The 18,827-nt window shown below is 39.3% G+C and overlaps 1 protein-coding gene across 7 annotated transcripts in view; it reads right to left on the reverse strand.

The window, feature by feature from the left end:
• Positions 1–17,548, reverse strand: part of VBP1 (VHL binding protein 1) — a 39,308-nt gene extending 21,760 nt beyond the window's left edge. For 4 of the 7 annotated variants that reach the window (XM_033072522.2, XM_033072521.2, XM_033072520.1 and 1 more), the window contains exons 1-10: positions 17,346–17,548; positions 9,742–9,884; positions 8,481–8,556; positions 7,555–7,657; positions 6,975–7,068; positions 6,759–6,870; positions 5,636–5,742; positions 4,977–5,018; positions 1,437–1,522; positions 255–378 (exon numbers count right to left, since the gene is read on the reverse strand). In XM_033072522.2, the coding sequence (XP_032928413.1) occupies positions 255–378; positions 1,437–1,522; positions 4,977–5,018; positions 5,636–5,742; positions 6,759–6,870; positions 6,975–7,068; positions 7,555–7,657; positions 8,481–8,556; positions 9,742–9,884; positions 17,346–17,478 (1,020 nt within the window). In that variant the 5' untranslated portion in view covers positions 17,479–17,548. The remainder of the gene's footprint in view (positions 1–254; positions 379–1,436; positions 1,523–4,976; positions 5,019–5,635; positions 5,743–6,758; positions 6,871–6,974; positions 7,069–7,554; positions 7,658–8,480; positions 8,557–9,741; positions 9,885–17,345) is intronic. The other 3 variants (XM_033072526.1, XM_033072523.1, XM_033072527.2) reach the window with 2 other exon arrangements.
• Positions 17,549–18,827: the final 1,279 nt, after the last annotated feature.

Genomic DNA, 18,827 nt, shown 5'->3' on the forward strand with positions numbered 1-18,827 from the left:
TCAGATGTTCAGAAATCAGTGTGACAACATGCAATCCAATAAGGCAGCAACCCTTGTTTAAATTAATTTCAGGTTTACATTCCTCACTACTTCTAGATATGTTCACTGCAATTTGATGGCAACTGTCAGAGCATGGATCTATGTTTTACACAGCTCGCATTCCTCACATAAAACACTGAGTGACCTTGCAAGCCTCCTCACCATACACTATTTTATCCAGTTACAAAATACAAAACTTGTTAAAAACATCTTACCTTAAGTGCCTGCAGTCTAACTTGTTCCTCCTCCAATGCCTGCTGTTTTTCTTTCTCATCCATCCGGCTGAATGACATTCCTGTGTTGGCAAGCGTGGAAACAGCACTGGATAGGGCACTGGCTCTACAAAGAGCAATAATTTAAAAAAAAATATTAAAAAAACCACTGTCAGTTATACATCACTCACAGTTTAATAATCAAGTGCCTTAGCTAGTCATGTATCACCCTCCTCCCCAGTCACTTCTTCCCTTACTCTCTGGTACATGAGAGCAGACACCCAAAAACAGTTTGGTGACAAAAGAGGCACAAGTGCACAGAGTGACTCCCTCAAGTTTCAGCGGCTAAGAACTGGAAAATGTGGAACATAGCAGTTGTCTTTCCTCTACAAAGTTATCTAGACTAAACTGGAATGTTCAAATGGCAGAGGCACACAAAGCTTGTTTGTACATTATGTAACAACAAAGCACAGCATTATACATATAAATTCTGCATATAGAGAATATTGTGGTAGTGAATCCTTAGATACTTGAAAAAAAAAAAATCTGATGAGAAAGACAGCAAATTGGAAACATTTATCAATATTTACCAAGTTTCTGTGGGAGATTGTCTATGCCAAAAGAGATCTATCATTATTCAGTCAGAAGTATTTTCAGACATACTGATATTGTACTTGACAGAAAGAATAACACAATTTTTTTCAGCACAATGCATCTAAGCTAATTTGGCTGTTCTGAAGAGGGGCTGAAGAACTTTTACAAGAAGGTTAAGATAATTTCATGGTCTGAGAGGTAGCCCATGAATTTATGAATAATAACAATTCAGATAAATACCATCCTATCTTGGGTAAGAAGAGTATGAAAAATCCAAACACTTTATAAATGTTAAAGTCGAAGGACTTTAAAAAAGTAAAAGCTAAAAAGAATAATATACAAGGTCTCAGTTCAGTGGTTTATTACAGCATAATCAGAAATCTATCAGAGACACAGACAGACATACCTACACTTCAAATCTGGCTAAGCTATCAGACTATTGCTCACTAGATATTTTATTTATATTTCTAGGATGATACATTCAGAAGTGAATAAAAATCAATAACGCCACATGACTGAATCCTGAAAACTGACAGAATGACAGTGACAAATCTTAAGTACGGGCATTGTTGTAATTCACTGGGTGCTCACCTGCTGGCAGCAGAGACTTCCTTTGTTTTCTTTCCCTCCACAGAAGCCAAATGCTGTTCCAGTGCCTCAAGCAAGCTGCTGGGTGCCTAAAATGAAAAGTATTTATAGAACACAACATCTATCAACACATCATTGTTTAGTACACAGTTTCATTTTCTCACCAACTAAAAACAAACAAAATCTCACACATCAGTAAGAGTGCCTTTGGGTTTTGTTGCCATCCTACACATCCAAATTCCATCTACTCAGTGGTGGTTCCTAAAAAGGAGTGGGACCATGGAGGCAGGAAGGAAGGATTCCCCAGAGTGGCTCAGCTTCTGTGCATGCAAGTTAGATTCTTGGTTTTGGCAACAGTATTTGCTACGTTAGAAATAAGTGAAAAAGCAAAGCTGATGAAGCACTACTCCCTTAAACTCATAGAAGACTCAAAACAAAGACCCGGAATTCCTCATCTACTTTCCCAAGTATCAACAAAAACCCAATCACTCTCCATTCAAATATTTTCAGTCAAAGGTTTGCAGTAGAAACACCTGACAACAGCAGAATGTTAGGTTGGATAGAACAGAGAATCAAATCCAATCTGATCCCAAGGACACTACTGCAGACTGAGTAGCTATTCAACATATAACTGTACAATAAACCAACTCCATTACTCTAAGTGAAATAAATCCTACTGCAGATTTATATGAAGGGAATGTACCTCTAAAATTTAAATCTATTGGACATCTCAGTCCTCCTCACTTGGCAGGGTTTGAGACATTAAGCCTCTCTCATTATTTGCCAACTTTCAGACAGTAGAACAGATATAACAGGCATTGTTTGGAGGAAAAACAAATTTGCCCTTGCTAGCCCTTCTGTACCAAAAGCTAGAACAAGGCATTTCCTGAAAAGAGGAAAATATTATTCACACAAGGCTTTGGTAGGCAAGCTTCCCTTTGAAATACTGAGCACAATTCTAGCTTCTCACTTTCACTGAAGGCAAATTCAAGGTAGATGAATCAAGAGATGAAAAAAAAATGGCAATCAGGATAGTATAATCCTATAAAACTGCTTGTCTTAAAATGAAGACCTGAGCTTATATTTCTTAAGTAGAGCAAGGTAAGCTAAGACAGTGTAGTTACCTCAACAACAGGTCATGAATAAATTCAGCATTCGACCCAGACAGCTAAATCCCAAGGGGGACATTTTGAAATACCCTTTTGGAAAGGTACCAAGGACAAAAAACCCCAAACCAAACAAAAAAAAAACCAACCAAAAGCAACAAACAAAAAAACCAAAATAAAAATATCCCCAATCAAACCAAATCTCCCCATACTTTTATTTTTCAGGAGGCACAATAGCTTGCAAAAGGTATTGCATGGTACAGCTACTTAGATAATCTTAGCAGCAGGACACAATGCCCTAATTCCAGAAAGCTTTTCCTTGTCTTTTTTCCCTCCTAAAGCCATTCAAACTTATTTGTATGGAAATGTATATTCTGTACCTAATTTTTCTAAAATCCTCTGAACAACCCCCTCAACCACAAGAACTAAACCAAACAATCCAGTAACCTCCTCTGAACTTTCTCACTACTGCAGATATCCTCCAACAAAACATCAGACTTGGAGTGAACAGGGTAGTTTTAAGTCAGAAATTATACCTGGGCTAATCCACCCACTGACTTGAAAAAGGCTGCATTTCATGATCCTCCATCCCCACCCCCTAAAATATGACAGACTGACATGCATACAGAGAGAAACAACCCAGTTATGTTCATGAAGTACAGGAACAGCTATTAACAGAAAGGAACATCACTGTGAAACAGGGCACCTACAAAGGAAAATATTTTCTTCACAGAAATAGGCAAAAGTGGCAGTATTAAGACATTCCAGCAAATCCTTTTGAAGTGGCACTAAATGGATGTACAATTATTCAACTCATATTAAATGCCATGAGATTTTCTAAGTGGAATGTTTAATAGTGGCACTAAAATTTCCAAAATGCACAGGATGCTGAGGTCTACCACCTGCTCAGAAGTGCATTTCTTATATAAGTGTACTTACAACAAAACAGCTGAGCTATCAGAAATAAAATGTTGTGGGCACAGTAAATATTAAGTATTTTCTCACTGAAAGTTTCAGATTAAAAAAGCAGCAAAATGAAGTTAAATACCCCTATTCCCAGTAAATTAAAAAAACCCCACTTGCTTTCAAGAGCCTTATAATGACCCAATTAAGTGGACAAGTGCACACTAACCCAGTGAGGTATAAATAACTTCAGACGTGAGTATAATGTGATTAGCATAATACAGCCTAGCTGAATACTGCAGTACTAATCAAAAGACAAAGTGGGACTCTAAGATCAAACACCAACAGAAAACTTCAAACTACTCTTTCAATCATTACCTGCTTTTACCCTGATGGTTTCAGTCATATTTCTTTTATACCATGAACACAAGTTCTTAAAGTGGTTAATATTAAATGCTAGGAGCAAGCATTAGAGATCTGTGCTTTGAAGCATGCATGATTTCAGATAGAATTCATACTGTAGGCAGTAATGAACACCACTAACAATGCAAGTTTGTGGCTTAGGTTTGATTTCCATTTTAAAAAGACACTGATTAAGGTTAGGTAAATCTTCACATTAGATTTTTTTTATGATTAACCCATGAAATTTAATTTCAAGAAGCTAGTGTAGGATTAGATGTGACTGTTCAAACATTACACATTAGATTTTTAGCTTCTCACTGACTGCACTCCAACAGCTCCAGTACTCGAGCTCTAAGGCACTGCAGTTTGTGCCTGAGTCTCCTCCAGGCTGTTAACTGCCTCCTGCAGGTTGCTTGGTGCTACAGAGATAATGACAAACACTCTGCTCTATTGGGATGGCCCTAGGTGAGAAATAAAACATCCCTATAAACTGAAGGGACTCACAAACAATAACCTTGTTGACCTCTGTGGACTATCAGTGTTTCCTGTTCACCAGGTCAACCCATTTTGTCATCACCCTTCTGCCCCTCAGTTTATCCTTACTGGAAGGTGTTCCTTGCATTCCACCTTTCAGACTGAGTTTTCCAGCACACAACCTGAATTGCCCATGTCCCTCATACTACTGAGTAAAATCAAAGCCAGTATCAACAGCTGATACAGAAACATCAAGTTTTTTCTTCAGACTTTTCTTCAACTTGAACCAGCTGTCATCTTTAAGTGTGTTGGAAGACATTCAGTTAGAGTGAAATAGGAGGTTTTCCTCTAGCTATGGCAAGATACTTCTAGCTTACCTGCCAAGGAATTCTCTGTGATAAAACCCAGAAGTTCTTGAAAAATAGTATTTTCTGTGGGTTTTATTGCTTTAAACAATCAAAAAAATCTCATTAAGAACTGCAAAGTTTAAGTATTGAATACATTTAATCCATTTGAGAAGCTACTATACCTATTTCCCACATATAAATACATAGAAGGGAATACAGTCTCAAGAAAAATGATTACTACGATATATACCAACCTTTAAAAATGCAAAGAACAAAATAATTGGCTTAATCAATATGCAATGCACACTGACCTGAGTAAGATCTGGAATGTCACCCTGATCAATTCCAACTTGCTGGGTTTACAAAAAAAAAGGAAAAAAAAAGTACATTACTACATGCAGCGGCAATGAAAAAAAAAAACAGCAGTGTCTGAATGTTACACAAAAGTCAGCATATCAAAAGGGAATATTCATAACTTTCTGAACTGGTACAAGTTTCACTAGGAACACACCTTGAAATCACAAATACATTAAACAGCATCTCAAGGCAAACTCAGCTTTTCATCCAGCCTTTCATGCAGAAAACCCTGCTAGAAGCATTAGAAACAGCCACATTGCTTACTGAAACTAGTTATCAATTTTTAAGTACTTACAGTAAAGGAGAGCCCTATAAATATCTTTAAATGGACTGTAATAATCAGTTTATGTATTCTGGAGCATTCATAAACTATCTGAAGTATCATTAGAAATTTTACTATGTGGTCTGGCTAATAAAAAGGATACCCAAGAATCCCAGTCCATGTTCATAAGCACATACAATCTTTAAAATACCTAATCTTTAAAATACTTCCTTGTATAGCGAAGTCAAGCAAACAATCTGTTTAAAGGTGTTTCTATGAATATTGACACCAACTATTGTACCAATACAGGCAGCTAAGTTACATCCTTTCCATACATGTACATTTATTTACCTCTGCTACTTTGAGGAACTCTGACAATTTGGTCATTCTGGCTAGAAATTTTTTGTAAATATCCAAGCCTTCTTTGCACTGGTTCTTCTTCATATCAAAATATCTTTCTGAGGATGGAAATAAAACTCTTGTAAGATAATACCCTCCCCAGCAAAAAGCTGATACAGTATTATAAATGTTAACTTGACACAAGCTTCAATAAGAGGACAGTAGTAACTCAAAACTATTCAGATTTTACAGGAATACCTGAAACCTTTTATAAGTCAGTCAATACAAAACTACTGATTTTTCTGTTTCAGTCTGTTAGATTATAATGCAAAAAACTTATTAAGCATGGATGTGAATCAGTGCAAATTTTTAAACTGGGTATTATGGTGAATATTTTCAAAAAGTCAGCTTATTAGCTGGCATTGAGACAAATTACGTTATCATTTGAAAATATTCCTGGTATTTACCTTTCTAGACCCTGTATCCATACATTTTGATATTGAAGTGGCTACATATACTGAACTGACCTACCAAAAGGAGCATCAACCACATCCTTCACTTTTTATGGTTTTGCCCTATATACTTACAAATACGTCACTGAGTAAAAACTAATGGACTAACAGAACAAAATGATGGTTTCATTCATAAATTTGCTTAAATAGTAATGAAAAGACTTTTCTAGGAGCTTATCACCCTTTTAAAAAAATCCTCTACATTTCATCTCATCAGTTCAGGCAGATTTAGGTACCAGTCAAAGCTGACCAGTCAAGTTTTTTAAAAAAGTACAGGAAAACAGAATTCAGCCATACAGCGAGTATATGAAATACTCAAAACACCACATATCTCACCAAACCTTAACAGTCCAATTGCAAAGGTTATCCATTGCACTTTCATGGTATTTTTGTTTCAGTCTCACCAATCACCCTCTCATTTCACTTTGTTTGAAGATGTAGTCTTCCAGGTAGGAGTGGATGTGTAAGCCTATGCTCCTGGTCACTAAAACTAAGATAGGCTTCATTTAACAGCAATAGAGCAGAGAGAATTTTTTAAGAAACTGCAGTCAGAAATTGTCTACCTTCTTTAGTTTTCTCAATATCTTTCACAAAATTCAAAAGCTAAAAAAATTCTCACATACCTAAAAGATTAATAATCCCCTCATTGTATGCTGCAAAAAGTCTAATGGAATCTTTAAAGAGGAGCATAAAGGCAGCATTTATAACACCATTTGTTAGTTCATTTGGATTTGCCTGTGTAGAAAGCAATGAGAAAGTAAATTAGTATTTAACAAAATAATGAAACTCTCACTTCAAAATGAGAGAGTGTTACTTAACACTAAGCTTAAAGTACTTACATCAAAATCAAGGAGTGCATCAAGCTGGTTCTGTATGATTGGAAGGGTTTTCAGAAGCTTTTCAGGATTCATAGTTCTCATCACTCCATCTATCCTAGAGAGTAGAAGACACACATTTACACAAGATACAGAGATCTCACTCCACACTGTATTGTTTCAACAATACAATATTGTGTGAAAAAATACAGCACCACAGGCTTCATCCAGAAAGAAGTGATTTATTGCAGTAGACACATTTTTACAGACTGCTTTGCAAAACCAGAGATAGAGTAAGTTCATTGGTTCATGGAAGGCAACATCTCTGGTAAACATGCTTTTACCAAATCATCACGTTCCTCATGCACTCCTCCTGTCCACAACACCAGGTGCCAAACTTTCTTATTAATTCTTTCCCTTCTGTTTTCCTTTGAGTAGCTTGGGAAAACTCAAACTGCTGTCTTCCCACTCTCACCAGCATCCACAATATCGTTTCAAAGGGTCACAAGAACACCATTCTATGACAAGCTCAAGAACAACTGCTCCTCCTTGCCCCACCCCTGCAACAGGAAGGATCAAACAGAAGCAGCAGTAGTAGTCTTACCCTCTTTTCATTTTGGTGAAGTCGACTGCTACAAGTCTATATGAAAGTGCTTTTTCATTCAAGTATCTGCTGTATCGCCTAATGAAGGTAGACATATCATAGCCTAAAAGTTAAACATTTGTAAGTTAGACATTATGAAGGGGTACAGTTTTTCAGTTCTTTTCAAGAACTGTTCTCCTACTAGCCTATTTAATGTCAGCTTGCATAAAAAGTCCTTTCTAGGCACTTTCCACAATCATGAGATGTGATGTTAGTGTCTTCCCAAGTTGTTAAGATTAGGAAAGCATTTGTTGCAATTATGAAAAGAAACACCTAAACACATTAAAATATTAGACAAGAACTGAGCATAAAAGTTTGGCAAGCACCAAGCAGCTCTTGTTAAGATGTTCTTGAAATTAGAATAAAAATGTATTCCTAGTAAAATGATGAAGAGTTTGGTAACCTATCTGCCATCCCTCAAAACCCACACAAAATCCTAAAAATGTGTTCTATCACTAGCAAGTAAAGGGCTTATCAGAGATTTGAAGTTCTTCCTATTCATACAGCACATCCTAGTTACCATTCCATGCACCTTAACAGTAAATATTTACTCCTGAGGCTTTAAAATGCAAGAACAAAAATTATTATTGAGTTGATAATTCATCAGGTTTATTCTAATGAGCATCAAGAGCTCACTTTGTAAAATTTACTGTGTGTGCAATCCTACATGCATTACAGACAGATTTCTAGCACTCACTTAAGTAACTCAGAACCTCACTTGACCTGTGTCTACATTCTTGGCTGGACATTCTTTGGTGTCTCATGCAATAAAAATCAAAACACTCTTCCATTCAAATGTCATTTAGCTCCTAGTGTGCACCAACACATGCACCATCACAGAGAAAAAAAAATGAGTAGAGTTATTTCTTTCAGTGAAAAATCCTTACCCTGCATGGCACTTTTGTCCAGGTAGTTATTTAAATTGAACAAAGTGTTCCGGGATGCAAGATACTGGATAAAGCGCTGTTGGTGAAGAAAAAGTTGAGAATGTAATTGTTGTGAGAGTCAAAACAGAAGCACATGACAAGCAAACTACACTTACCTTGTAACTGTTTCTAGTAACCTCTATCTACAATAGAAATTAGTTAAAAGGGAAAAATTTAGAGGAAAACCTGAAAATACTTACTAGTAAGGACCCTGAAGACCAAAACTAGATTTGGCAAAAATATAAATTTATACTAAACAAAGAGACATCACTGCTCATGAATAATGTACTAATACTAAAATACTGATAATCCTAAAGGAAGCTGCTTAGTTAACTTTGTACTTTAGAACAGACAAGCTGGAAAACACAAAACAAAAATACTACTTGCATTATCCAAGCTCCTGAAGTTTGACCTAGCTCAACTGCTGTTGAGCACACTATGTTTTACAGGTCATTTCAATCAAGTTCACAGAGCTCTGCAGAGAGGAGGAACACCAAGCTTTCACAGCAGTTTAATGGCTGGAAAGCACTTTTAAAAATCGTCATTTCAAAGTTACGCATGGTCAACAATCATTTCTTAGGTCAATGACCACACACGGGTTCAGGGGTGTCACCTGGCCAAAGTTTAGCTTTTAACACAAGGCTTGTGCAAGAGAGGCTGCATTTCTAACTCCATGTTATTGACTAGGAAGCTTTTAATAAAGTGCGATGAAATAAGTGAATCAAATGCAGCAGAACGATGTTTCAGAGGAATGTTAATAGCAACAACATATGAAAACTCAGCCCATTAGATAATGTCTTGCAAGATCAGATATTCAGGTCACCATATTCCTCTCCCGTTTAGCAAGTATTCTTATCTGTTATTTGGTTGGCTGCACATTTACAGAGTGCTTACAAGACTCTTCTGCTGTGCTCTTACTGATAAGCACTTCCCTAATGAAATAAAGCTCACCAGAAGTTTTCAAGCCTTTATTCTAGAAAGGTCACTCATTATTCCCTCACAGACCAACCCAGATACCTGCCAGTAAACTGTAAAGGCTGATGTATTTTGGTATTGAAATAATGAAGGAATATTTTCTTTCCTCTGGACAAATATTTTAGAGCCCTCAGCAGAGGAAAAAAACAAAATCTTTTAAAAACTGAAGTACATATCTAATGCTTTACAGATTGAGACAATTTTAAAAGCTGTCAAGTAGGCTTTAACAGAATGAATCATGTCTTACCTCATTTCCATACATCATGAGGTGGTGTGTTGTAATTAGAGCTTTGAACACTACAACCCAGCTACTGTTTGCAGTTCTCTCAAAGAGTGTATCTGCCAACTGTGGAATATTCACATTCATTTCATTTGTGCACTGTATTAGATCTAAATCAAAGGGGAAAAAAAAATCAAAGCATTACAATGAGTTGCATGCTTAGAGGCTCAACATGTTATTTCGTGGTTTTTACATTGAGAATTCATACTGGAAGCATTAACTTCAGTTCTTTGTTTAACAAATAATTGAGCTCCTTCACTCTCCATGCTCAGATTTACTACATTTTACTGAAACACTCCAAGTATGAACTTCAAAGGCATTTCAATAATTTTATGGAGTCCCACTATCTCATCAATAAATAACCTGTTTCACTAAAATGGAACCCAAATGGGTGTCTGAAACCCAGTGTGAGCAACCTTTTGAACGCTCAATGCCCGAGGACACTCAATCTAACAAAAATAAAAAAAAAAGAAAATCTGAGAAGCAAGGAAAAGCTGAGACATCCCAACCTCATGAGATCAACAGGCAGCACAACCCTGCCACTCACACATGATGGCAAATGAGATGCTACAAATCTGCAAAAAATGTCTCTTTTCTTTAGGAATTAAGAGCAAGAATCTGCACCTTCTCCTTAGCTTAAAAACACCTGGTCACAAGTCTACTGAGTATTTTGTGATGGATCATTGGTAGATCTCAGGCTTTCATATAAAAAAGCTTTTTGTGTCCTAGACTGACAATAAACTCAACAGTAGAACATTAACTTGGGAGGTCAGAGACAGAGAGGTTCAAGACTCTGCCTGGGATTTAGTACAAAACAGCAGACACAGGAAGAGCGCCTGCTTGCCTGAGAAGGCTGAAGAAGACACTTGCTCAGAAAAGAGCAGAGAACTGAATTAGGACATGCACATCGACATTTATTCTCTCTGCTAAATTTGATTAAATTTCAGGTGTGATCAAAGTAGACCCTAAGGACTGGTCAAGGCCAGTAAAACAAACGTCTGGTTTGAAAAGCTTCCTTTGTGGTTGTCATTTAAGCTGAGCCTGTGAGCAGCCCATTGGTAGCAGAGCCCATTGCTGTTTGTGTAGCTTGTCTGGATAAGGACCTGAAGAAGGGGAGGTGCCTGGGAAGCTGGGCAGCCACCAAGTTCCAAAGGGTTGGCACCACTGAAACAGCCAACTGCTCTGCCTTAGCAGCAACATGAAGAGGACAGGCTGTGTCACCATAAACACTTTAAACAGCAAGTTAGAGCTCCTACGTTGATAATCTAGGACAAAATATTCCACAGAAATATCACACTTGAAACTTATATCTTTCTAGTGCACAGAATATATTACAGATGGACCTTTAAACTAAAGACTGTTTTTTTAAGATAAAGTCCTGCGATTAAGGATTGCTGTTTAAAATAGTTTAATAACCAGAGTAATTTTGACAGAGTAAAGAATTTTAATATCAAGGTAAAAAGCTATAAAATGCAAGTTATAATAAGTTACTAATTTCATTCAGATGTCAGAGATTTCCAAATATGTAGAAAACCTGGAAGCTAGGATGAAAACTTTCACTCTTATTAGCAACACACAAAAATGCTGAAATAACTGCAGGAAAAGAAATTTTAAGAAGCTTTAAGCAAGCTATACACCAAAACCTCATTGCTGAGTAGTATTCTTGTATATTGAGTATACTGCAATTACTTACAAATGTGAACTTTTTGAAAACCAAGTAATCTCTTAGCTACTGCTCCCTACTCATGGTTATAACATCATCACATGCTCTGTCAGATTAAGAAATACTTTAACCTAGAAGTCCAAACAATCTACAGGCAATTATTGCCCCATATAATGAAGCAAGTCCCAATCCCAGATTTTATACATAGAAAAATATTAAATTATAATTCAACAGCTTCATCAGTTGAATGAGGATTTTGTTGTGACATTTCTAAGCAGTTCTCTCAAAACACACTAATGCAACTAAGTCTTCCTAAATCAAATCAGTTATAATCAAGTATTATAGAAATACATGGCAATTACTGAGCAGTGTCTAAGAGCAGTAGCTGATGTGTCTGTACCCCACACAGAAATGTTACAGGACTACAAGTCCTACTCTCAGTTCATAAAAACCAACCTACCAACAAAACCCCATCCAACTAAAAATCTCAAACTCTTTCAAGAGCAATACCTATAAAACTAGGTAACAGTTAAAGAAATTCCATTATCTGCTGAGGTCAAAGACCACATAGCCTATCAAAAATACTAATTCAGCACAAAGTCCTTTTGTTTCACATAACCAGTAAGCAAGTCACATTTTTTACTGGAGATTTTTCAATATTAAATGTGCTTATTAAATAACAGATGAAACTCAGAAGGAAGAGATCCAGGTTAAAAATCAAAATCTTGCTGCTCTCCAGTCTAGCTAGCCAAGCTATTTTCATTTGTATTTTGCTAGCACTCCCCAGAGAGATTTCTGTCCTGTCACCTTCCCTAAAGCTAAGGTCTCTCAGAAGATGTTTCAGCAGACCTCAAGATGATGCCAACAGTGGGAGATCCTTTGCACATTCTAATGTCCACAACTGCTATTGAGTGTTCTTCCAGTGCTGCTCAGGCACAATGTGATAGGAATCCCACTGTTAGCACCTGCATGCAGTGCTCTGACTGGTGAGCTCTCCTTAAGTTCCACATCCATAAAACAAGTTTTGACTTAGGCCAGAATAAAGGTTTACTTGCACAAGAAGTCATGCAGATGTCTTCCGTCAAATGTCAGTAACAGAGTGGAGCTGACAGAGCTATGCTTTATTGGAGAAGCTCTTCTGTTATTGTTTCATTCTCAAGTGTGGGAACCTCTGTATAAGATAAGCATCCATTTCAAAAAGCAACCAAAATGAAATACTTCACATAGGCAGAGCCACTAGGAGTCTAATTCAAGATGTGGCTGAGGTTTGAGGGCCTGAGTGAGCTGCCAGCCCCATGGACTCAAGACACTCACTGGCTTCCCTGAAGACAATTTTTACAGGGAGTACTCAGCACAGCATGGTCTTCGATTCCAAAACCTTCTTCAAAACCCAAGCACATAAGTCACAGTCACCAATATCAAAGAACACATGCTTAGACAAACAAAGTGTCTCTAAAATACTAAACTAAGCAAAAAATGTCAGTGCATTTTATAGACCAAAACTGGACATTCTTAAGAGCGTGTTGCAAAAGACCAAGTTTAAAAATAAAGCTACTTCAAGGCTTCAATAAGGCTGCTTGGGGTAATTCTAATTAGTATTTTACAGCTAGCAATAAAAATAAAGCTGGCATTATATTTTAATTCTACAATTGAGATACATAAAAAATGCAAGTGCCATTTCCCAAATAGGATTCTTCTAAGTCTGCATCAGGAGTATCTACATAGAGACAACTGTAGGGGTCTATTACAGCTGGTGGCACAGAAGGAAAAGGCTATTATCCCCATACAGCTGGAAGTAAAAGGGAACACATGCACCTGAGAGACTGACAGCTGGGCAACAGTAACATGGATGTTGGCAGCAAAAACTGGAATGAAATGCACAGGGTGAATGATGCTCATTTTCTTATCACAGTACTTATATAAACACTTCACAACTCAAAGCATTCTGCCAATTACCCAGAGGAATAATTTCTACTGCAAGTGAAACTGCAGTGCTATTTCTCGAATGGAATTTAGAAACATGTTAACATCACACAAGGAAAAAAAAAAAAAAAAAAAAAAGAGAAAAATTTAAATCAATCAAACTAACAGCTTTAAGCCAGAAGACTACCACAGGGGTTTTCAAGCAGCCTGGAAGTGCTCTGGAAATCTTATTGCCTAGTAGAATACTGAGTATTTCCTTTCTGTAACTCATCTGAAATACTGGCACATCATCTATGAAGTTATAGAGCTCTTCAAAGAAAGGATGCATAAATTCAGATATTAAAAACAAAATAAAATACACATATATCAGATTTTTGAAAAATTCTCAGCCAGGCACCAACAAAAACTGATATACTTTTCAACTTTTAAGTAATAGGAAAAGTCATAATTTTCTTGAGTCAGGAATCTCTCTCAAGAGAGCTGTAAATACATAAGATAAAGGCAACCATAATAGTTTAACATTAATATATTTCTTCCATTTTGTCACAGGACTGAGAATTTCTCTAAGACATATGTAAGAATTCAGACCATTTTCCTCAGTCCCAGCAGTCCTAAAAAAATACATTTTCTTATAGAAAGTTGCATCACAGATGGCACACTATAAAAATGTAAAACATCAGAGCCACTTCAGCCAACTTTCTCAATGTAGCTGAGAAATGCAACAATTTTTGTTGGAAGACTTAAAAGATAGCACTGAACTGTTACAAACATTGTTATGCCCATGTTTCCTCATAGTGCATGTTAGAGAGTAATTTTTAAAATTTCAGTTACAGAATAACAGTTAAATCTGAATTTTGAGTTACTTTACCACAAGTAAAGCAATTCAGCTGTTCCGTCCCACTCCCCCACTAAACAAGGATACAGGACAGACAGCCCACAATCTTTTTAAGAAAAGCTATATACAATCTCTATTTATAGATCCCAACAACATGAACTATTTTTTTCATTCAAGTTGTGTTTCCTTAATTATTGTATTGAAAAACTTCACAAATTGCTAAAGAACTCCAAATGAATGACAGCCACTGGTCTGTGTAAAGAGTTCAAGAAAATGCCTTTGTCTTCTATCACAACTTACACGTCTCTGCAAGAACCACACTGCAGCAGCATTCATTTGACAGTCAAAAGCTCTGGTTGCCAAAAGAAAGAATGGGCAGTACCAGAATTATAGTGGTGAAATTACCATTCTTAGAAGATTTTGTATATATATGCGAGTTTTTAAGTTTTGATTAGCAACATTAACTACCTTCCCCTCCCCTGTGCTTCTTAAGTGGGCTGTATACAAGTTAAACAGAAACTGTTTTTCTCATTACTGTGTTAATTTAAAAGTTTAAGCTGCAATTAATTTAGGGATTTGTTTTTTTCCAAGTTTTGGTCTACACATAAGTCTACTCTGCCAGTTCCCAGCTTGGCTACAGCTTTAATTTATTCTTTTTGCTTGTAAATCTTCAGTAGTTAGACAAGAGGAGGTTTGCCTCCAAAGGAGTAATAGCCCCACTCTGCTGCAAACTAGATTGTGAGGGCTGAAGAAGTGGCAGCACGCACACTAGGGAAGAGACCAGACCTGCTGGTGCTCCACTAAGAGGAATGATCAGCCTCTGTATAACATTTTATATTACAAAAAATATTACAAAATACTACAGAAATAGATCTGTTTACTTATTTAGGACACCATGACCTACTTTAAAAGGTAAGTCCCCAAGTGTGTCCACTGACATTGCTTGGATTTTGGGGTGGGTTTTTTGTCACTCTTAAAGTAAAATATGACTATACTACTCAGCAGTTAGTAGTCAGACAAACTTCAAGACTCTTAAATACTAGTTAAGACACTGCACATGTAACACCTTTCTGTAAAAATCTATATTGTAATACTACAGCTTTTCTTGCTTGGCAATAATGGAATTTAAAGAATTAACCTGAACAGAGGGCACAAACTGATACTCCTCCACAATCCCTGATACAAATGCAGCAACTCTCAAAAAATTGTTCCTGGTAAAGCTTTTTCCTGAGCAGCAATTACAAATAATACCAGATGGTGTAGCATTTTGAATGACATACACATGTAGTGACTAGAACTACCATGTTGCAGCATTTAATATTTTACATTAAATCAAAACTATGTTTTCAACTTCATAATGTACTTAAGTTGGGAAGCACACTGTATCTTGGAAAAACATACTGTATACTTTTTTTTCCCCCAGAGATTACAGTATTTCATATCTACCTGCCCACATTTAATACAAGTCTTGTGTACAAGTGAAAAAATAAGAAGTGCTACTCAAAGGCTTGCGAATATTTGAAAAGCAGTGCCTGGGTATGTTCAGTGAAGACAGGAGCATGTCCATTGGGATTTTTTAACCCCTTACAGATACATTTAAGGTTCCATACTTGACAACTTTTTTTCCCTACCCCACCAAAGCATTTCTCTCTTTCAGATACCAAGTGACAACAAAGATTTTGTCTGCCTTAGGCCAAAGTGAATTATACCAGAATACAGAATTCATCTGGCACAGGAGGAGACGGCCAGGACACTGACTGACAGCTCTAAACAGCCTGGGATCAAAAAGAACTTGTTAGTCAGAAGGCAGTCTCAGTTTATGGTATTCTCAAGAATTGTTCTATTTTCTTATTTTGTAAGGGTGACTTATAGCAGATGACATTATTTCAATAAGATTTTCAAACAACATACTACCTCTTTTAGGATTCAGAAGCTTTCAAACTATTGAGCAACTGTCACCACTTTCTGGTTTCCTGTTATGTTGCCATTTCTGGACTCAAAGGTTACCCCATTTAACTTGTACCACAGGCAGAACACATGACCTGAAGAAATAAGGTAACTTTAAAAAGGCATCTTTAAAAAACTAATTATCAGTTACTCAGTTTTAAGGCTTTTAATTTCAACACGGTGGCTGCAATGTTCAATACTGTAGCTGGATGCCACCCATTCGGATCAATAACAAATGAACTATATATTTGGCTGCTTTAATTGTTTGAGCCACATCGAAAGCTCTCACACAAGCCAGTCATCCCAACTATCCTCAAACAGTACAACACAGAAGGCTTCTACCGAGAGCCTGAAGCAGCAGCCTGTTTAGTACCATCAACCTGTACGAATTCTGCAAAAATACCAGCCTGTCTTTGAAGAAACCAGCAAAAGCCTTCAAGCCTTTTTTCTCCTCTTTAATGGCAACACACAAGTACTTATTTCGCTTTTACGAGCTGGACAACGTACAAGGTTTGTGCACTTTTGAGCAGTCAGACGGGAACTCCAATAGCTACTCTGTTATTAAAGCCTGAAGCGGAGCAACACCACTGTTACTTCACAGATTTCAGAGGTAATTCTCTGCATCTTTTGTTATAGAGAAAGAGGTTTTAACGCACTAAGTTTAAGCGTATTAGCAGCAACACACTCTCAATCAGAAGAGACGCACTGATCAACCTCGCCCTTCCCTTCGCTTTTAATCTTCTACCTCGTTTCGCGAGCCGTAAGACAGAAAACTGTATTCCGGGAAATATTCGAAATATTTAAAGGCTGTAGCCCACAGGATACAAGGGAGGACGAAAGAGTACCTAAAAAATTAAATTCTGGCCTGCAACAGCAAACACACCTTTTCCCCAGGTGCCGGATTAATAAACGCCACTATATCCAGAGCACAAGAGCTAAGCAGCTCTCACCGGGAACACCTAATGAGGTTGGAATATTTTTGCTCCTCGGGCGCGACACGGTGTTACAAACCTCGCACCCTCCACGTGAAAAGTAAGTTCTGGAGACCACGCCAGCCAAGTCCACCCAGATTTACACGACACCCCCCTCCAGGTGCAAGCAGCCGGCTGTGCCCTCTCCCCGCCCGTGCCGGAGGGCCCGGCTGACGGGCTGCACCGAGCTCCAACTGCGGGCGCACCGGCCCCGCCGCCAGCTCCTACTCACAGTCCAGGTGCTTCTTCTTGGGGCCCATCACCTCGTGAGTGGTCGCCTTGCACACAGCCTTGGCGACGGCCGAGCCGGTCACGCTGTGCTGCGCCGCCGTGATGCGGTCGGTGATCGACTGTCCCGACATCATCTCCGCGGCCCTGGCGGTGCCCCCGCAAGCCGGGGCGGCGGCTCCCCCGCGGCCGGGAGCGAGCGCAGGCTCCCGGAGGAAGGGCGCCGGCGGCTCCCTCCGGCGGGAGAGCTCGCCGGGCTCCGCCTCAGCGGCTCCTCTTGGCGGCCGCCGCCGCCGCGGGGGCTCTTCCCGCTGCTCTGCGGAGCGCCGGCGATGATCGCTCGGCTGCCAGCACCGCTCGGCGCTGCCGCCTCCACCCGCGGGTGTGCCCCGGCTTTCCCTTTCACATTACGCTCACAGACAAAATGGCGGCGGCCGCGGCGTCAGGTGACCGCGCGCCCGCCCCGCTCCCGCCCCGCCGCTGCCGAGCGGGGCCGGGGCCCGGCTGGAGCGGGCTGCGAGGGGAGCGGGATGGGATGGGAACGGCCGGGAGCGGGATCGGAACGGGCCGGGAGCGGGGCAGGAGCCGAGCCGAGCCGCCAGCCATGCCGGGCCTCAGGTGTCCGCGGGCCGTGGGACCCACCCCGCAGCGCCGAGGCGCTCTGTGACTCGCCGCCCCCAGCACCACAGAATCACAGAATCGACTCGGATGGAAAAGATCTCTGCGATCATTGACCCCAACCACGTCAACCACACCATGGCACTGAGTCTTCTCTTAAACATCTCCGGGGTCGGTAACTCCACCACCTCCCTGGGCTGCCCATTCCAATGTCTAATCCCCTTTTATATGAAGAAATTCCTCCTAATGTCCAATTTAGACCTCCTCCGCTGCAGCTCGAGATTATAATCTCTCGTTCCGTCGCTATCTGACGGGGAGAAGAGGCCGCTCCCCAGCTGCCTACAGCCTCCTTTCGGAGAATTGCCCGCTCTTTGTTTCGTGGGTGGGTGTCAATGAGAAATAAACCCTGCCGAGCCTGGCCCGTGTGCCGCGGGGGGACGAGGGGAATGACCGAGATGAGATCACAGATCAGAGTTTGGGTTGAAAGGGACATCGAGGAGAGGCTTGTTCACCTACCTGCCATAGGCAGGGACATCTGCTCGACCCGGTTACATCAGTTTTTGTGGTGATGAGTTTTCTCTTGCGGACTTTACTTTCAGAAGCAATGTCTTAAAAAAAAGTAAAAAAATCTCCCATGCTGATGCTGATCCTGTTTCAAGGGACTGTAGAAGCATTTAGGTTGGAAAAGAGCTCTGACCTCATCGAGTCCAACCCTTAACCCGGCACTGCCAAGTGCCACATTTTACATGTCCTTTAAATCCCACCAGGGTTGGTGACTCCACCACTGTCCTGCAGAGCCTGTTCCTGGGCTTGACAACCCTTTTGGTGAATAAATATTTTATGATATCCAATCGAAACCTCCCCTGGC

This window comes from Catharus ustulatus, chromosome 14, assembly GCF_009819885.2.
Source record: "Catharus ustulatus isolate bCatUst1 chromosome 14, bCatUst1.pri.v2, whole genome shotgun sequence".
Taxonomy (NCBI): Eukaryota; Metazoa; Chordata; class Aves; order Passeriformes; family Turdidae; genus Catharus; species Catharus ustulatus.